The sequence below is a fragment of the Pundamilia nyererei genome, unplaced genomic scaffold, assembly GCF_000239375.1.
Source record: "Pundamilia nyererei isolate P.nyererei 1_Seehausen unplaced genomic scaffold, PunNye1.0 scaffold00003, whole genome shotgun sequence".
Lineage (NCBI taxonomy): Eukaryota > Metazoa > Chordata > Actinopteri > Cichliformes > Cichlidae > Pundamilia > Pundamilia nyererei.
This window is the reverse complement of record NW_005187404.1, coordinates 204,165-223,191: the sequence shown is the minus strand read 5'-3', so window position 1 is coordinate 223,191 and position 19,027 is coordinate 204,165. Positions and strand designations below refer to the sequence as shown.

The following is a 19,027-nucleotide window of genomic DNA, read 5'->3' as shown; positions in this document are numbered from 1 at the left end:
AGGGCAATTGAGGGTTTTTTTTCTTTTGTTTCTTTGAATACCCTACCATGTGATCTTAACTTGCACTTTGAGTTTGTTGGTGATCATGCAAGTTGGATAATTTGCAGGCTTTTGTGCACACTTTACTGCACTGAATTACTTGGCCACCAGAGGCATTTGACTAGCTCTGTTGAACTGGAAGTGATGCAATCACGAGGATATTTAAATCCTTTTCTGCATGGATGGTTTGGCTAGTTCAAAAATGGTTCCCCCTCTGTGTTTGCCTTGTTTTGATTTGATTTGTAAGGGATGTTTATATGAGTGTGTAAGTGTGTGGGTGTGCGGTTGTACCATTTGATGTGATTTATAAATTTGCATGCATGTGGCCATCCTTTGGTGCTTAATCCACTATCTGCAGAAATAAAAAAATTTTTTTCTTCTCAGTGCTCTATCCAGTAAAAGAGAGAAATATTTTTGTTCCAGTTTGCACTGACTCATAATTAACCTTCTAGTTTCTCTCAGCTTAACACAGTGAACTCTTGTGTCCACCTTGGGTTTAAAGTGATCTTTGTGCACCACTGATCAGTAGGTTCTTTCTAAGCAAACAGACACATAAGGAGAGTAAAAAAAAAAAAACATTGTCTAGAAATTATTCAATATTTCCCAACATGTTTTTATAGCAATGGTGTGGCACAGTACTATATAATGCACATATTTTATTCAACATAATATTAATACTTAGTTTCATGCCTAATTAAATTCCACAATTAAAGAAAAGTGTCCTTTGTCTTTTGGTAGTGGAATGGGCTTTTTCTCTTGAATGAGACATGTTAAGAATAATGACAATAGTGATCAAGATGATGATGGTAATGGTGCAATTATGATTGCCATGATACCTGAAGGGGAAGCGAACAAGTGTCGACAGATGTGCTTTAATGACATTTATTATTTATATTAAACAAAATGGCTGTCTAGTTCTCTCCACAGTTTGTATCCTTCATCTTTAAATGTCCCTTTTGAAGGAAAAGGTCCCTTCAGTCATGTTTTTAAATTAATCCTCGTTTTTATGTTGGAAAAAACAAACAATGTTATGGATGAAATTTTTATCTTTACTGATTAAAGTTAGTCACACATATGTTTAAATCAACATAATTTTTCCTCGTGTACAATGTACAATATTCAGCTACAGAATTAATATTATTTTGAGATGCTGGCTGATGCTATAGTGTTTCCTCCATGTTTACTGAAATGATAGGCATGTCATTAGTTGCTAAATTCTATGGCTAAGAATGTAAAAAATCTAAGACAGAATCTAAGAAAGGCTTAAAGTCATAAGGATTCATTGTCTGGAATTCTATGGCTATCCATGTCGGAGATGGTTTCACAATAAATACAAAGCTTGACATGCTGATTCAACAGAGGAAAAACATGTCAGAAGAGCATTATGGATACCATGAATGTCACAACCAATTCAACAGTTGTAGCTTTGTAGCAGATTTTTCAGTCTGCAGCACAGTGCGACTGACAGGCCATGTTGTTCGTAGGTCTAAAACGAAACAATTTACATTCCAGTACAAAAGAAACGCTAACGCCTCTGAATTACATTTTCTACCAGGTTTTTCAGCAAATATAAACAGGTTTCCACATTCGGTCTTGTTTTTTTGTCTGTCTTCAACATAATCTCTTTCAGTGCCATAAAATGGGACAGCTCATTTTTGCCCTGACAAGCCAATCAGAATCAGTGAATGGAATCAAATCAGTTCTAGCAAGAAAACAAACATGTTTACTTTGTGTCTGCACAACATCAAAGGAAGCATTAGCTATATTTAATACGCAGCTCTTCTTCTTGTTTCGTATTTGGTTGCACTTGGTTTATACAGACAATCGTGTTAGAAGTGCTACAACAACTTGCTAGCAGGCTGTCCATGTGTAATATCAATATTCTCAATGTGACTTGTACCTACATTCAAATGATCAGCGAAGTGGAACAAGTGGGGAAAAAAGTGATGCAGGTTCTTCATTCAGTTTTAAAACTGCCAGTTTTTATCACAGACAAAAATGGCATTTTAGCCAGATATTTCTCAATAATAGATTATTAGAAGAACATGCATAAAAATCAAGCTATGTTGCACTAACAAATACCATAAATTACTTAATTTTTTCATTATGTTTATTAGTTTTTAATGTTTTCACAACCCCCTGCATCCCAACCTTAAAACCCACCTCCCCATTCCCTTTTCAGTTTTTGTACCGAGTCTATCCAGAGTTGCTTTTTTGTTTTTCCCCCTCTTATTTATTTATTTATTTACAACAGAAGGCTTTGTGAAAGCGTTTTCTTGTGTGTTTCAGACAGGGTCAGGAACCATTCATGCGTCTATAAAAGTTGCACTGTTAGCTCTCACTGGGCAGATGACTTCCCTAAATGAGCAACAGATCAGCAAATGTGAGGGGTGAAACTACTCATGTCAAACAGGTGACATTTTTATGTGTTTGTGTGTAAGTGAGAGTGCTTGTGTGTGTCAAATGGTGAGCCTGGCTGTAAGGACCTGGTTCAGTAGGGTTCTGCTTCATTGTCTCTAAACTATTTGTCTTCATCAGATGAAAATATGACAGAAAAAACCGTGTGGGAGAAAAGAAATGAAAGAAAGAAAGAAAGAAAGAAAGGGAGACACGGTCAAGTCTATAGTCTATATTTAAATTTTAAGGCCTGTGTATATGATTGTGGGGGGAAGGCGTTGCGAATCCATGAGAGATGAACTATTTCTAATTTTAAAATGATGCACATTTTCAAGATTCAGCTTGTCCTGAAAAATTAGCATATGAATTTATTGTGACAGGTGACATTTTACGCACCTTGCTGTTTTTCTGATGTGACTGTCACAGAAATGTGCTCATGGATTTGACTTTCATTATTACTGGTTTTGTAACACCTCACAGGTGATTTTGCTGAGCTCTTAATAGTTCAAATATGGCATATGCATAAAGATATGAAATATATAATTCACACCATTTGCTAACATGTTAATAGCACACGTGTACGCACCCACGCGCCTGTCACATTTGACAGACTTTGATTTTGCCACAGTGTTTTCTCTCTGTCTTTTATGTTGTTTCATTTCCCCACCCCCATCACCCATCTGTGCCTCTGTTGTATCTGTCATTCACCCCGGGAACAAAGACACATTACTGTTACTGCAACTTACTTGAAGGCATGCTTTCTGCTAAGATGGCTTCTCTTTTAGAAAGTCAGAGAAAAAGACAACTATCCATAAGAAGCGTTGGACCTCATTAATTTAGAAAAATCATGCGAAAATCATGTTTTGACAATCTGGAACTAGAATTGAATTATTTGAACACTGATGGAGAATGCTATTTATGTTTTTTTTGTTAAAAATATCCTAAATATATATTATGTATATATTTTTTGTATACATTTTAAAGATTAATTTTTATTGCAGTGCGTTTTAATTATTTTATTTATTTGTATGTAGATTTTTTTAAATTTCTAAATCCTTAAATTTAAATCCTCGTAGTTCATTAAATACTATAAGCTCAAATTTTGTTTACCTAATATCTGCTTGACATTTAGCCCTCTGTACCCTATACACCAGGGGTCTCCAACTCCAGGCCTCGAGGGCTGGTGTCCTGCAGGTTTTAGATCTCGCCCTGGGTCACAAAAGATTAGTTCATTACCAGGCCTCTGCAGAACTTCAAGACATGCTGAGGAGGTAATTTAGCCCTTTGAATCAGCTGTGTTGGATCAAGAACACATCTAAAAACTGCAGGACATGGGTCGTCGAAGCCTGGAGTTGGAGAGCCCTGCTATACACCCATAGACAGCCAGCAAGTTTCTTTTACTGTCTGTGTATAAAATAAGAAAAACACTTTTTACACACCATATTTATATAGAAATAACTCAGGGATAAAAAAAAATAACAACAACAAAAATCCCAGATATGTGTCAAATAAATATTTAGTGTTTTTATCTGAGTCACTTCCAACTTTTCATCTGTAGTAAGTGTAGCTTGTCAGTCCACTGTTTACCTCAGCTCTCAAAATGGTGGGTGTCTGAAGTATTCGTTGTCTATTTACTCCAGAGGAAGATGTAGAAATTTGTGAAAGGGCTCCAATACGGGTCGATAAGTCAGTGAAGCTCACTTATGACTGATGGCAGTGATATTCAGGTGAGTTGTCAAAGATATCCTGAAGTTTTCTGTTGGCAGTGTAAGCACCGCTGTTTTGGCAGTGTTACCTAAACTTTCTCTGAAGGGCATCTAATATTGTCAGACTTACTGACTTAAGTCTGAATGTGAATGTAATCCAACTATTTATCACAGGCAAACAATAATTTTTAGGACCCTTAAGCCTAATCTTGGCTGGCAGTTACCTTGATAACTAACTGCTCTTATAGCAGGCTCGTGGTTAGCTGTATCGACTATCTCCAACAATGAGGAATAAATGAACATGATTATGCACATTTTCTTATGTTACAGCTCTCTTTCAATAGCTTTTTTTAAAGATAAATTTAGGTATTTTGAATTTATATCAGATTTCCCCCTTTTTTTCAAATTTCAGGAATCTGGAACATTCTAATAGGATTTTATTGGAGTATATTGTATCTTGCATAAATACAGCACTAAGCACTGAGATTTAAAGAGCACAGAACAGAGGCTGATTGGCAGACAGAAGATGGGTAAAAATGATTGGGCCAAAGGGATGATGACATATTTGAGAACAGGAAACCTGCCGTGTTTATCTAGTGGGTCAGGCCCAGAGAGAGACGTTCAAGCCTAAGGAACACTTCTTTAAAGTACGAGTAGACCCGTATTTGACATGGGTTGACTACGGGGATTATATTAAAACAAAAGAAAAGCGAGAGCAGTGATTTTTTCTGAGCATTAGAAATTTTAACATTGAGCAAAAAACCCCAAATCTTTCTAACCTACACTGATTCGACAAGCCTCTGTGTGGTACAGAGCAGAAAACTTTGGTGGCCAACTAATTGCAAACCAGTCACCCTCCCAAAACATGTAGTTTGGGCTACATCCATGTGGAACTGGAGTGAGGTTGATTGATTCACAGAAGACAGGCAAGAGATTTGACCAGAATGATGAGAACAAAATTGAGCTGGAAATTACAGGAAAGCAGAAATGATGAAAAGAAAAATCTGAGCCAATGCTGTTGTCAATTTTTACAAATGTTTGACAGAAAGAAAGCATTTAAGTCTCATTCACAACAAATTCAAAACATGGTAGTGTCAGGGGTAATTCATTATTAACTTTCTTTCTTTGACAAAATGAGAGAGAAAATATATATGTGTAAAAAAAGGAACCAGTAACCACCAGGAATGTGAAGAATACAAAACTTCGAATTCATTCACAGTCTACAGTCTTTATCTCTTTCTTACACCAGTAATGACTTCAGTATGAATCCAGGAAGAATGCCTCTTCAGATCATCAGCTCAATTAGTCCCAGAGGCACTGAAGGTAAGGATGTTTTCACAGTCAAAGTGTAAAAATTCTCTTTTCAAAATAATAGCTAACCTGAACACAGGGCTTAGAATGATTCATCACAGTTCTAAACTTTTTGGACATGAGCGCATAAACACAACGTTCTACAGCAACCCCCAAACACATTGCTTCCCGTGGAGTGGCGATTAGAGTGGAAATCAATTTGAGGTGCCCATGGCTAAATTGACATCATTAGGTTTACTGCAGGCTGAATAATGGATGGCTGTATCATTATATGGGAAAATAATGGGATGAGACAAAGCACAGGTAGACAGCTTGCTGCAGGTGAGAGCTATAAATAGATGCTGGCACACCCACACAAACACCCATACATGCACAAGTCTGCGCATATCTACTGTGAAAAATACAAGTGGCAAAAGCACAGCACTAAATGACAATAACACAAGTGCAAAGTACAAACTGGAGTTAATGAAACTTAATTTACTATTACTAAATTCTTAGTACCTACAAAACCTCAATGATGCGTCACATTTGCACCTATCAAAATCATCATTCCTAAGATTTTGTGCAGGTTTGATTATATGGGTCATTATAACTTTCTCTTAACTGGATTAAAAGACCAATATGAAAACAGAGACACATATAACTGGAGAAGAAGACCAAACACAGTTTTTAGTTCACTGATTTATTCATATCTTATTTGCAGGAACGACATGCATATGATGCACAGAGTTCATTGCAGTTGGATCCTAACATTACCTTATTCTCATTTTCTTAAAAGTAATCAGCATGTATACATGATTGCAAGAAAAAATATTCCTACCATAGACATGATTGGCAGTCATTATTTTGTCTACGGTATCACACATTTTGGGATATTGAATGACAATAAAGTTCTGAAGTTATTTAGAGTAAATCAAACATTTGTTTTAAAGGCACAGTCTAACGGTAAAAAGGAAAACATTATTCGGTTTTATAGGTTGATGGGAGGCACTGAGGTTTCACATTTCATGTTCAAAAACAAAATGTATTCTTCACATCTTTGTTTAAATTAATGAACCCTTATTTTAAGATATCTTTTTTTTTTTACAAGTGAACACAAATACTGCACTCAAGCCTTGGTCTTCCATGTTAACTGAAAAGTCTGTTGCACATTCACATTCAGATCAGTAATATCTACCGTCAGCTCCTGTAAAAGCAAGAGGAGACATCAGTTTTACTTCTTCATTGGTGGCTCACGTTTACTATTCTTTAAATAAACATCATCCAGGACTTAAGAGTTGAATGTACAGCACTTGCCTTCTGTTCTATAAATTGGATCTGATCTAAAGGCTAATAATTCAGTTTTTCTAATATATACACAGCACATCTTTCCAGTAAAGTTAAACAAGCTGACACTGAGACGTGTTTTGTGCATGACAGTAAGAGCAGGCCTATACGTCTTCAGGATGAAACATCTCGTCCTGTGTCAGACAGAAATAGCTCTCCCACCTCACTGTATTTAACTGACACAGCACCAGCTGCTTACTATTTCTTTCAAGTTGTTACCCCATCAGACAATACTTAAGAAGATAAATGGATTGTCTCATGCTGAAAAACTACTTATTACCATGCACATACTGTGTCATCCTTATTCCGTTTCTCTTGTTCCTCGCTGCCCTTTTTCTCCCCCACCCCCACACATCCTTCATTCTTCACGTTTATCTCTTTCACCTCTATTTTTTCCCTCCATCTAGTTACAGTGATGCATTCTCCCTCTCTCCACCAGTACTGCCTGTCCTTCCCTTCTTTCTACAGATAAACCATCTTTCTGTCTTTTCAGTATTCGTAACCCATCCTTGCATCCCCAACACACACAAACACTGAGTCCTCTGTCATTCTGACTTTCTTCATCTGCAATTCTTGCCCTCTCGTCTGGCTTCTCCCTGTCCATCTTCTCAAGAACAGTATAAATGTACAGCTTTTTCATCTACCATTATTTATGGAGCTGCAGTAGCTATCATTTTCATGCTTCTGATAAGTGCACTGAGTACAGTACACAACCTTGACAGGAATATTTTATCATAAGCCAAATGAGGAGAGGGAATACATGCTATCCTCTTGGACTGTTAATTCCTTTTTTTCATTTCCCACCTCAAACCAATGTAGCACTGCAAAACAGCTTTAGATCTTTAAACATGACCCAAACTCTTCTTTCTTATTTACAATTTGGGTATTTGGATTCTGAGAATTTTATTGCTATTATTTATACTTTTATTTTGAGTATCTTAAGGCTTTAGAAAATCTGTGTTTCATGTCATGTTTTGGTACACACCCTCCTTCTGCGGCTGAACTTTATTGACCATGAACCTCTGGCTTGCCTACAGAGCACCAACGCTCATTTTTGAACATCACAACATTCATTTCAACATTTAATTTATGTTAGGAGCTTTTGTGGTGATAGACCATTTCCTATATGCAGTTTAGGTTTTATACGGTCATCTGTAGTTTAATGAATAATACTTGATTAATTTTATTTTAATGTGGATATACACAATATTTGGACATTGGCATTAACCATAATTGAATTAAGTGTTCCAGAAATGTACTGACCTGTGATTCAAGGTTGTGCTGTGGGGTTAGTGGCTGAGGGCCTTCATTTAAAGTTATGGTAACCTCTGTGATCTCAGTTCCCACGCCCCAAATCCTCACCACACCCAGCTTCAAATAATCTGCAGCATCCAGGCCAGATGTTCCCACAGCATTGATCAAAGTGTTCTAAAATTGAAAGTGATGAAGACAAAGAGGAGGCGTTAAGGGGAATCATATATATGTATATGTACAAAACACAATGTCAATTTGTTGTGTTATGGGAATATATGTATTGTTATAGGAATTGCATGACAGGACAGATAACAACAATCATGAACTTCATATTCAGTTTGCTGGAAAAATGTTTAAGCTGAGTCATGAAATTTACCCAGTCATGCATTATTGTTTATTTTTTGCTTCATCTTTTCAGTGAGTGAGATTTACTATTTGAATCTCTTCCTTATATAGTTCTATTTTTAGTCCTATAGTTTTATATCCAACAGGTAATGTTGTTTACTCTGATTCCTTTTAGCTGTACTGAGGTCCAACACTCATACAGAGCTAAGAGAACACACATATACGAATACACACACATACGCACCTACATTCAGATAGACATCCAAAGTGGCATACGATCTGCTAATCTGCCAGGCTGCTTCTGCTCAACTTATCCTCATCTTCTCACATCTGCCTGTTCGCACATACATACATCCCCACAGTCACTTACATACGCATGCGTGCACACACAAAATACGTGCACACACACACACACACACACACACACACACACACACACACACACACACACACACACACACACACACACACACACACACATACTTCCTCTCTCTCCCTCTTTGGCTGTCAGGCAGTGCCTGTTTTATCGCTGTGTGAAATTGCTTTGAATTGAGCCTGATTGTAGGCAGAGGACAGCCACAGATGTTTGGCCACGGTAGCTTTAAGTGTATGTTGTAGGGTTTTGCATATATGTGTGTGTTTGGGTTTAGATGTGTGTATTAATGTGTGCCTTTGGGTCTTTGCCTGGCAAAGAGGCAACTGTGGCTGGGTTATTCCCACTGGTCCTAGCTATTCGGGAGTTTTTAACATGTCCGACCTGAACTACTATCAAGTTGTTACCAAACAAACTTTGCCATAACACATAGGCCACCTTTCTTTCTTTTTTTCAACTAACTTAAATACCTTTTGCAGAAGGATATGATCCTTACATAGTAGCAATATTTTAAAATTTACCCCAAAAGACACCAATGAGGCAACTCTGTTGCTGGTGCCAAATTTGAATTCAATTTTGTAAAACTTCATTAGAATCACAAGTGAATCCTTTACTATCTTGTTCCTTATAGATAACACACCCTTTAGGGTTATGTTTTGATTTAAGAATGTCTTCATGTCAGTGGACAAAACTCGTTCATCCACTTCACTCAATAAGCTTGATAGTTGTTTATGCATGGTGGCATGGTGTTGCCAGGGTTGGCACTGGTGTCTCAGACCAAAATTCAAGGAATAAGTCCTTACACGCTCTTCCTGCACCTGCATGACTTTACTCTGTTATCCTTCATGATCCTGGTTGATCCTGGACTTTAGGTAGACAAAGTATTTAAAGTGTATAAACTAAAGGACTGTATGTGACCTTTCTGGAGTATTGCATGTTCCTTTCTGATTTCCCCAAAACAGCAAGAGGAAATCAAACAGAAAGCATATAGCTGTTCATGTTCATCAGCATATAGACTTTAAAACAGAAAGTCTCAAGAAACATGAGAGCTAATAGAGAGTCAGAAAACCTGTTTAAAATGCACTTCAAAACTGGATTGAGTGGTGAGTCACAAGGTTTGCATTTCAACATAATTCTGATTTGTGAGCCTGGAGACAGTGTACTTACTGGTTAGAGGTTTTATACAAGGTAGATAATAGGTTTGTCATAATACCTTTGGGAACTATTTGTCTGATTATTTGGGATTTTCTTTGTTTGTTTCTGTCAGTTAGTTTGTTTCTTTCCACATAAATCCCTAAAAAATGTTTTGTTCTACATTAGAGGTTGCCTTAAAAAGGCAGGATTATTAAATCATTTGTAATGCCAGAAACACACCGAAATCTGCATTAACATATCCACTCAACTTCAGGCTCTTCTGTCTAAGCATGTTAATTTTAGGCCACAGAATTCTGATTAGGGTTCATTCACAACAAAAGCTTTGCACCTGACCAAAATTATGTTGACCACAGCCACACACACCACCACAGCCTTTTTAAATGCTAAGGTATCAGCTGATCTGCTTGTCTTGCTGCATTAATAGTAATAATGATGATAATGGGGGGGGGGGAAGTATGGCTTGTATTTGGCCATTGAACTCACCGACGTCACTGAAAATGTGACATGAAGATATTTTTTGTTCTCCACTGTGTCTGAGGAGAGAAACAGGAGTGAATTACATTCAGAGCAGAGGCATGGAGGGTATGCAAAGGAGTATGTGACTATGCAATGAGCGACGCAGCGACATATAAGGGATGCATAAAAATTTGTGTTGATCAAGGTTTAAGTTCATATTAATATTACCTAAAGAGCAAGTAAATAATCACCTTAGAAAACCCAATTAAGTAAAATAAACAGTTGGCTATGCCACTTAAATATACATAGGTGGCATTAATGCTTGAAAGTAAAACCAGTTGAATGCACGAGAGAACACCAGTGAATGACAGAGTAGCACAATGAGTGCTGCAGCTGGACTGACCTGACAGACAGCGGAGAGAATAGCAAAACCTCTGAGGTAAAACTTAAAAATGCGGAAGCCGAAACAAGCAGAAAAGTAGATAGTACAGGTAAGAAAGCGATACGCTGAGAGGCAAAGCAAGCAAGCAAGACATAGGAAGGCTACATGGCAGACAGACAGGGAGACGCAGAAGAGAGAAGCAAGGGACCAGATAAAAGAGGAGTGATGGAGAGCATATCTCTAGGCTGTGACACAGGGAATTACTGTAATGGTTTCTGTCACTCCCCTTCTATGCATTCCTCACTTGCTTACTATCTGCCTTTCTCTCCTTTGTCCCAACACAAACAGACCGTGCACAGACGAGTGCATCTTCTCACAGACGCACTTCTGAGACTGATTCTGTTCGTGTATGTGTAAATATGCATGTCTGAGAATAAGCGAGGAAGTAGAGATAGACGTGTTGTAGCTCACTGTGTCTTTCTGATAAAATCCATACTGAATTTCATATTCAGTGAAAGTAGCAGAATTACTTTCACTGAATAACTAACTGCGCAGGAGCTTAACACACACTGGGATGAAAAGCCATTAGTGGATTCTGATTTTCTAATTTTCCAAAATGTTCTGTATCTTTCATTAATCAGTGCACATCTTGTAATTTAAACAGCAAGCCTGTTATTCTTATCATACAACAAGCTTGATCTTTTTTGTTTGCACACCAACTTAGCAGCTTTCGTCCACTAAAAAGCATCAAGTTCTGGCGATTGATCCACTTCTGTCTTTTGTGGTAATGATATCAGTTTTTGAAATAGGTGATTTAAACCCATAAATAAAAAAAAACAGAAAATGTAAATTTCAAGATAAGAATGAAAAAAGGATTTTCCTGTTTGAAAACGTATCTGGTTACAGGGTTGTAAGTAAGATTAGAAACTGTGATAAAAATACCTAAAATGTTCTACTGCTCTTCCTGTACCATGATATTCATGTGAATGTCATGGTCTGGAGTCAGGTTTTGTTTATTCTATGTTCTGGGATTTTGTGGGCTTTTTTGTGGTTTAGTCGTTTGTATTTCGTATTCCTTAGTTATTCTTTAGCACCTCTGTGATTTTTAGTCTCTGTGCCTGCCTTGTGTTCCTGGTGTTGTGTTTTGTTTCCTGGTTCAATGTTCATGTCATTTCCTGTTTTATTTTGACGGTCCCATGTCCTATGTCAGTGTATCTACCTTTGCACCCTGTTGTCTCCTTATGTCTTATTAGTCCTAGCTGTATTTCCCTCCTGTTTCTCATCCCTGCATTCGTCCCTTGTATATTTAAGCCCTGTGTTTTCCTTTGTCGTATCATACCCCCTCATGTGTTGTAAGTCTCCCTGTGTTTCTGGTTTTGGTTTTTCCGTGCTTCTAGTGTCCCAGTATTTTGTTCATAGTTCTATGTTCTAGATTTTTAATTTGTTTTCTGTAAGTTATACTAAATAAAGTTTAGCAGCTTTATTTGCTAGAAAAAGCTGCTAATAAAGTTTCTTTTTCCGTGCACAAGTTTCTGCATTTGGGTCCACTTCAGGCCTGGCACAGCCTCACTAGACAGTGAAGCTATTAATGCCTAGAAAAAAACTGTCTGGTGATTGCATTTCTTATGCTAACTCTTATTTATGGCTATTATTAATGGCAACTCCACAAAAAACAAAAGGAAAAAAAATTAGTTCTAGTGAGTCATTTTACTATTCAGGAATAATGACTCCATGAACACATACAGTATTTGCTGTTTTGGTGGCAGTACGTGTTCAAAAGTAACCTTTTGCTTACCTATTCCTTCACCATCGTCCCAGAAGAATGATCCCTTGGCAGTTCCAGCGTCACTCAGGGCAACGATCAGTCCTAAAGGATTCTTCCGACTAAAACAAAAGGGGCAGAAAGGGTTGTAATAGATTTGTTGTAATAGAGGACAATGTCTATTTATACCTGCTGCTGAGAACAAATATATTCCTGCTGAGGGGATCCATCTGACCTCTTTCCTGCTGGAACAGTCATCGCCCTCTGACTGTCTCTCTCTTTCATTCTCATTCAAACACACAAGTGATATATGCTCCGTTCTGCATTTCTGCACAGGCACTAAGCCCCACATACACACACGCGCGCGTACACACACAAGTCATACAACACACAGGATGCTGACCTGTAGCTGCAAACTCTCAAGATGTATCAGTCATAATGTATGCTCACTTACCTGTAATATGTAGTGTTCTCTGGTTTCTGCCAGGGTAAGATATATCCTCCTCTGACGTGAAGGTTAATATGATTCAAGGGTGTTGGCATGTCAACCATTGTGCCATGCACTCCAACAGCTTTGGCCTGATGAAAGAAATAATTACATACTATTAAAGTACTAGAAATACTACAGGTTATTATCTTTGATTAATTTAATTCAACAGGTCCTTTGCATCGGTAGGGTAGAGACTAAAAGCACAGACTAGCATATGTGGAAATGTGTTAGTATGTGTGCATAGTGACAAGGGGTTGTAATGCTGTTTAACAGATGGGACTCCCTTAGCCCCACAGAGTAGGTTTTTGTTATTAAGGTGCTCTCTGTAGTGGCTAAGCTGTAGCTCTGTGATGGTGTTGTCATACTGTATTTACTGTCAGGTGAATGTTTGTTGTAGTTTTTATTTTAGCCTGTTAAAATTGTTAAGTCAGTAAAACAGAGGCACCTTTTAGTTCTCAGCATTCTGCAAGAACTTTGACACTAAATACTTTACTGTTGTTACGAACAAGTACTTACAGTGTGAAAGTCATACCAGCGGTCGTTAGGAATATATCCTCTTACAGTTGTGACTCCCTGTCAAAAAAATCAGTTAAAGAAAATCAGAGCCAACCTTAAAGCTATAAAAAAAATAAAAACAATACAAAACATGTGCACATGTTGCACCATACTGGGTCCAGTGCAGGGCTGATGAGCAGGGCAGGTCCCCACAGGAACTGTCTGTAGATTTCCCATGTAGTTTTATCATCCACAAACCTACAACATACAACCACAGAGGCCATTAAACATGACTGAAAGAAATGTTACCACTGCTCTCGTATGCATCCTCAACCCAGATGACTATTCAAGTACTCATTCAGAATTCAACGGTTTGCAGATGCAAGCCAATTAACCCTGCAGACTCACCGTGCCAGCTCCTTAAATACCATCTGTGACTTTATAAGAGTCTCTTAAAATGAATAAATATGTCTTCTTCTTCAAACAATTTCACACATTCACATTTGGGAGCTACCAAGTGCAGCCACAGTCATCTATGCTTGGCCTCTACACTACACAGTCACATTGCCTTGTGCAAAGGGTTTTTTAAAGGCAGCTGTTGTGGCAAGGAATACAACTCTAATTTTCTTACCAGTTCAAGTTATTCTCAAGAGCCCATTTCTCAAAGCAACCTTACCTCACTACAAAATTCATGGACACTCAGTTAAAGTCAGTTTTATCTCCCATTTAACTTAGCATTTGTAGCCAATTGTGAAAGCCTTCTTTTAGAAACATGATATAACTTGTGTTATCAGTCATTAAAAGATACTGGGGTTGAAAACATGTTGTACACTAAAGAGAAAGTTTCCTTTTTTTAAATTCAGAAACTTCTTCATGTTACGTTGCACACTGCTCTCTAATGAGAAGCAGTGTAGTATAAAATCAGGTCATCTTGCCAGTGATCAGGATGAAAGATCCATGCTGGTAATAGCTCAATTATTTGATAAAGTGACTAAATGTAATGCTAAATGGCCCCAAAAATTATCATCAAAGATAAGAGCCTTGTGTTTTGTCGGTTTACACTTACTCGTGTAAAAGTGGTCTGATAACTGTGCTTCCTTTCGTATGTGCCTCAAACATCAGAGTGTATAGATAGGGCAGGAGGGTGTAACGGATGTTCAGAACATCCCGGGTTGCAGTGGCGAATGCCGCATCCCAAGAAACAGGATCTTGCCTCTAAAAGAAAAACAAACAAACCATTAAACATGATATTAACAAAATTTGTATTTTTTTAAAAAAACTGTTGGACAGTGGTAACTAAATACAGAACCTAACAGCACATGAATGAATACACCAATCACCATTTACCAAATTTTCAACGGATTTTTTTCCCTTTTTTAATAAACTTTTAGGATCAAGTTGGATCTGATCTGATTTTTTTTTTCATTTTCTTAAATGTAACTGTCTGTGTCTATGTTTGTCTACGGCAAACAGACAAATATATTGTTTTTGCGCTTAGCAAGTCGATATGCGTCGCCTTTTGAAAGAAATTAAAAACACAAATGCAGTGTTGAATTTGCCTATTGATCTAGTACAGCAATGAGTTGTTAACCACTGGCAAACATTGACAAAGAGACACAGCACCCCATCAATCACTGGCTACAATGTTTCACAGTTGTGTGGATTTTTGCTGTCTGGATTATCTAGAAGCTTATATGGCTGTGTGTCTGGGTCGTGCACTGGAAGACTCAAAAAGATAAAGAAACTTAGTTTGGTTGGTGATTCTTATGCTGTTTTCCTGCTCTCTGTTACAGTGTGCTGTGTATGTATGTGTATACATTATATTACTCTAAGTACTTTAGAAGCTTATCAGCATGTGTTAATCTGTCTAAACATCATCACAATATATTCAGGTTAACAGTTACCAAATAGCAGTCCTAGATATTTAAACCCTAGTTTGGGTTTAAATACCTGGGACTCTCCACCTTTTGGTTGTAGAACTGGAGAAGGCTCTAGGATGCAAGGTGAAACAATTTCAAAAACATGGTTCAGTCATCTTTTTCTAAAGCTCTTACACTTGTACCTAAAGCCACCCAAACTCTCTGATAATGAATTTAGGGGATGCCAATATTGAAACACAATTTGTAAAAAAAAAAAAAAAAAAAGGCCAAACAATTTTAAACAAAAGCACATAAGAATTACAATAACCAACATAAAATATTCCCAAACTTGTTTCATACAATCTAAAACACCACACATATATTGCATGGCCTGACAGTTATACCACTTTCTGCAAAACCTTCAAGGTAGAATTTTCATTCATAGAAAGCGAGAGATGGGATTGATGGAGATGTGCAAGAAAAGTGGGGTCAATATGCTATGAATTCATATAATTTATAGTGGCAAAATGCAAAAGGAAAAAGGCAAGACATTCGCTCCTTCAAAAAAAATAAAGATGCCATCTGTTTGGCTGCATTACCCATTCTTATATCCTCCTCAGTATATGGTCATTCTTTTCATTTTATCTGTCTCGAATCTACCCCCTCACCTTATCTAATAAACATCTGAGTTTCTGTTTTGCATAGCTCATATCAGAAAAAGAAAATATATTTAGATGAAGAGTAATATGTCCCTTTGGGTGAATAACAATGTACATGACTCCAATATAACTGCCCTGCTGAAGCAAGGCTTGGTCGAGAAGGTCTCTTGTTTAATTAATTTTGTTCTGATATCACTGTGGACACGGCAGTATATTGCTAGTGCGGTGAAAATTATCTAGAGGTCAACACTGAAAGTTGTCTGAGGGCAAAGAGACACTAGGCGTGACGGAGCTCTGGGAATGACTCTGCAAAAACTCTCCTCTCTCTTTCTGTCTCCCCTGTTTCTGACCTTGGATACCCTCCAGTCTGGTTTGTGCTGTTACATACTTCGTTGTCAAATGGCTTGTTAAGCAGACTAGATGTTGCAGTCACTAACTGCCTGATGATTGCATAGCTTTTATCTGGCTGTGCTAGATAAAAGCCACATTTTACTCTCATTCAATACATTCCTTTTCAGATTTGTGCTTCAAAAGTGGTAAATAGTTTCTTTTCTTTTTTTTATCTTTTCCCACCTCTCACATCATTATTACTAGCCTGTGTCAAGGCCATTTAACTTACTCAATTGTCATCTTGTGTACATCGCCACTGATTTATCCGTAGTTTGTCTTGCTTTCTCTCAAAGCATATGACTTCCTCAGCTCTTCCTTCTCTTTTTTTTTGCATGTCAGTATTTTCCCTGACAGGTCTTCTGTTTTTTTGTGTGTTTTTTTTCTCCAGGTTGCTATAAATACACAGTGTGCATGCTCATCAGTTCTCTCCTAATACCTCTGACTTTTTCTCTCTCTGACTTTACAGCTTCCTCTGAAATTGTCATTTTGAGCTACCCTCTCCTGCCGTGTGAGTACTTTTTTTCTGCCAGTTTTACTCATGTTTAAACATCCATTTGCAACCCATTATTAAACGATTGGTATCATGGCGTGCATGTGTGTGTGGAGGTTAGGTGGTGTGCAGTGGTGCCCAGATCACCTTGAGAATTCAATTATATCCCCACTCCATGTTGTTAAAAAGCACAGGCACTGACCCACACACACAAACACACGCCCACATATACATACACAACTGTGTCCTGTCTAGTATTGCAGACTGTAGAGCAGAGAAATTTCGCCTGGTGGGATCGATCTCCGGACGGGCGTTATTGGATTTCTCAGATGTGTTCCAACGCTTTTAAAGGTCAGCGCTTGAATGAATGCCACCAACACAACACCGCTGAACAGGTCTATCCTTCTGTGTGTTTGTGTGGGTGTGCACGTATGTCAAACAGAGATTAAGAAAGAGATGGCAAAGGAAATAGGAAGTAACTTAGTTTGCACAAAAGCTGGTATGTGTTCGTAATATATCAGTAGAATTTGACCCCATATTTTCAGAACACAAACACATGCTGGCTATAGGAGAATTCAGATGTAGTGAGCACCTTGATTTGTGTCATTTAAGGCCAGAAGAAGCAGCTCATATACCCTTCATCCAACATTCGGAGCTGAATGTTGTGAAGTTTAATCTTAGGCAAATGCAAGTTACAAGATTTCATGAATATAAAAACATGACTACTTTTGGATATACAATGTCATGGCTTTCGTGGAATTGCTGATATTTTTTCCCCCAGATGATTGATATTTAATTTTTACAAATGCAATTTAAAAGTTGAACAAAAATGTATTAATGTATATTTAAATCATTACAACAACATTATATTTTACATATACACTGCACTGGTGACATTTAATCTTGTTTTTGCTCTTATATACTCATGTAAGTATATAAATATATATAAAAAATATAAACATTTTTTATATATTCTCTTGAGTCTACAAAAGTTTATTTTTAATTCACTCACTGGGTTACCCTTGCCATTGTGGTTGCGTGAGTATGGATAGAAGGCACCCAGCTGTGACCAACGAAGACACATCTCATATTCAGCTGGATTAAAGAACCCGCATATGTCTGCCCCGGTCTGAAAGAGACAAAGAGTCTGAGTTTATCAATGTGTGTGTGAGGAGATGGAGATAGACAGAAAGAAGAAACATGTGTATCAAAGAGCAGGTGTATCTACAAAGAACTTCTGATCTACAGGAACTGGGGTCATGGTATTTTAGTTTATTTATTTTGCAATCATCGTGTTTCTGAGATGTCTTTCCATTGTATAACCTTGCAGCTGGGCTGGACACATGCAAATGAGTCTTCAATTAAGAATCAATAAGGTGTCAGTTTATAACTATTATTGGACGGACAGAAGGGAGAAAAGACAGAAAGACAATATGTGAGGGGAGAGGAGGCGCAAAGAGAAAAAAGCAAACAAGTAAAGACAGAGAGAGCCAGGACAACAATATAAAATGCACGATTCATTCAGGACTGCTAATTTAATAACATGTCCTGACGGAGTAATACATGGGAATTTTAGTGAGGTGGGGCTTCTAGTCGCATGCTTCGCGTTGTATTTCACAATGTCCTCTGATCAAATGGGTCAAGCAAACAAAATAACATAATTCAAGCTACTGTAATCTATTTAGCGAGGGCAAGATCGCTCAATAAGATTACATCTTGTCAAAAGCCGGACAGATGATGATACTTACGTAAGAGATGCCAAACAGACTGAACTCCATCATACCTGTAGAAGAAAGGAATATGGAAAGTTGTGGATTTGTATTTTTTCTTTTGTTTTGGGTTTTTTGTCACTTTTTTCTCTAAGTAAAAAAGACCCAAATAATTATTGTTGAATACCATTAATTATGAATAACAAGTTTTATCTTAAAGAAAACAATTAAAATATATATCTGTATGTACCTATAATGGATTTGTAAAGCTGATCCCAACCAGAATTGTTGTCTCCAAGCCAATGTCCAACCCATTTACCACTAGAGGGGTAGGTGGACCTGGTGACCACTATGCCTCTTTTACCTGTCACATCCAGAAGGGCACTGTGGAAAGAAGAAGGACACAGAAATTTGGAAATAAATGGATAT

At 37.5% G+C, this 19,027-nt stretch overlaps 1 protein-coding gene across 1 annotated transcript in view; it reads right to left on the bottom strand.

Moving 5' to 3' along the window:
• Positions 1-6,561: 6,561 nt before the first annotated feature.
• Positions 6,562-19,027, bottom strand: part of si (sucrase-isomaltase) — a 59,854-nt gene continuing 47,388 nt past the window's right edge. The window contains exons 36-46 of the mRNA XM_013910370.1: positions 18,849-18,982; positions 18,638-18,672; positions 17,902-18,018; positions 14,558-14,706; positions 13,665-13,749; positions 13,513-13,569; positions 12,961-13,085; positions 12,540-12,628; positions 10,390-10,439; positions 8,043-8,207; positions 6,562-6,639 (exon numbers count right to left, since the gene is read on the bottom strand). Of these exons, the coding sequence (XP_013765824.1) occupies positions 6,562-6,639; positions 8,043-8,207; positions 10,390-10,439; positions 12,540-12,628; positions 12,961-13,085; positions 13,513-13,569; positions 13,665-13,749; positions 14,558-14,706; positions 17,902-18,018; positions 18,638-18,672; positions 18,849-18,982 (1,084 nt within the window). The remainder of the gene's footprint in view (positions 6,640-8,042; positions 8,208-10,389; positions 10,440-12,539; positions 12,629-12,960; positions 13,086-13,512; positions 13,570-13,664; positions 13,750-14,557; positions 14,707-17,901; positions 18,019-18,637; positions 18,673-18,848; positions 18,983-19,027) is intronic.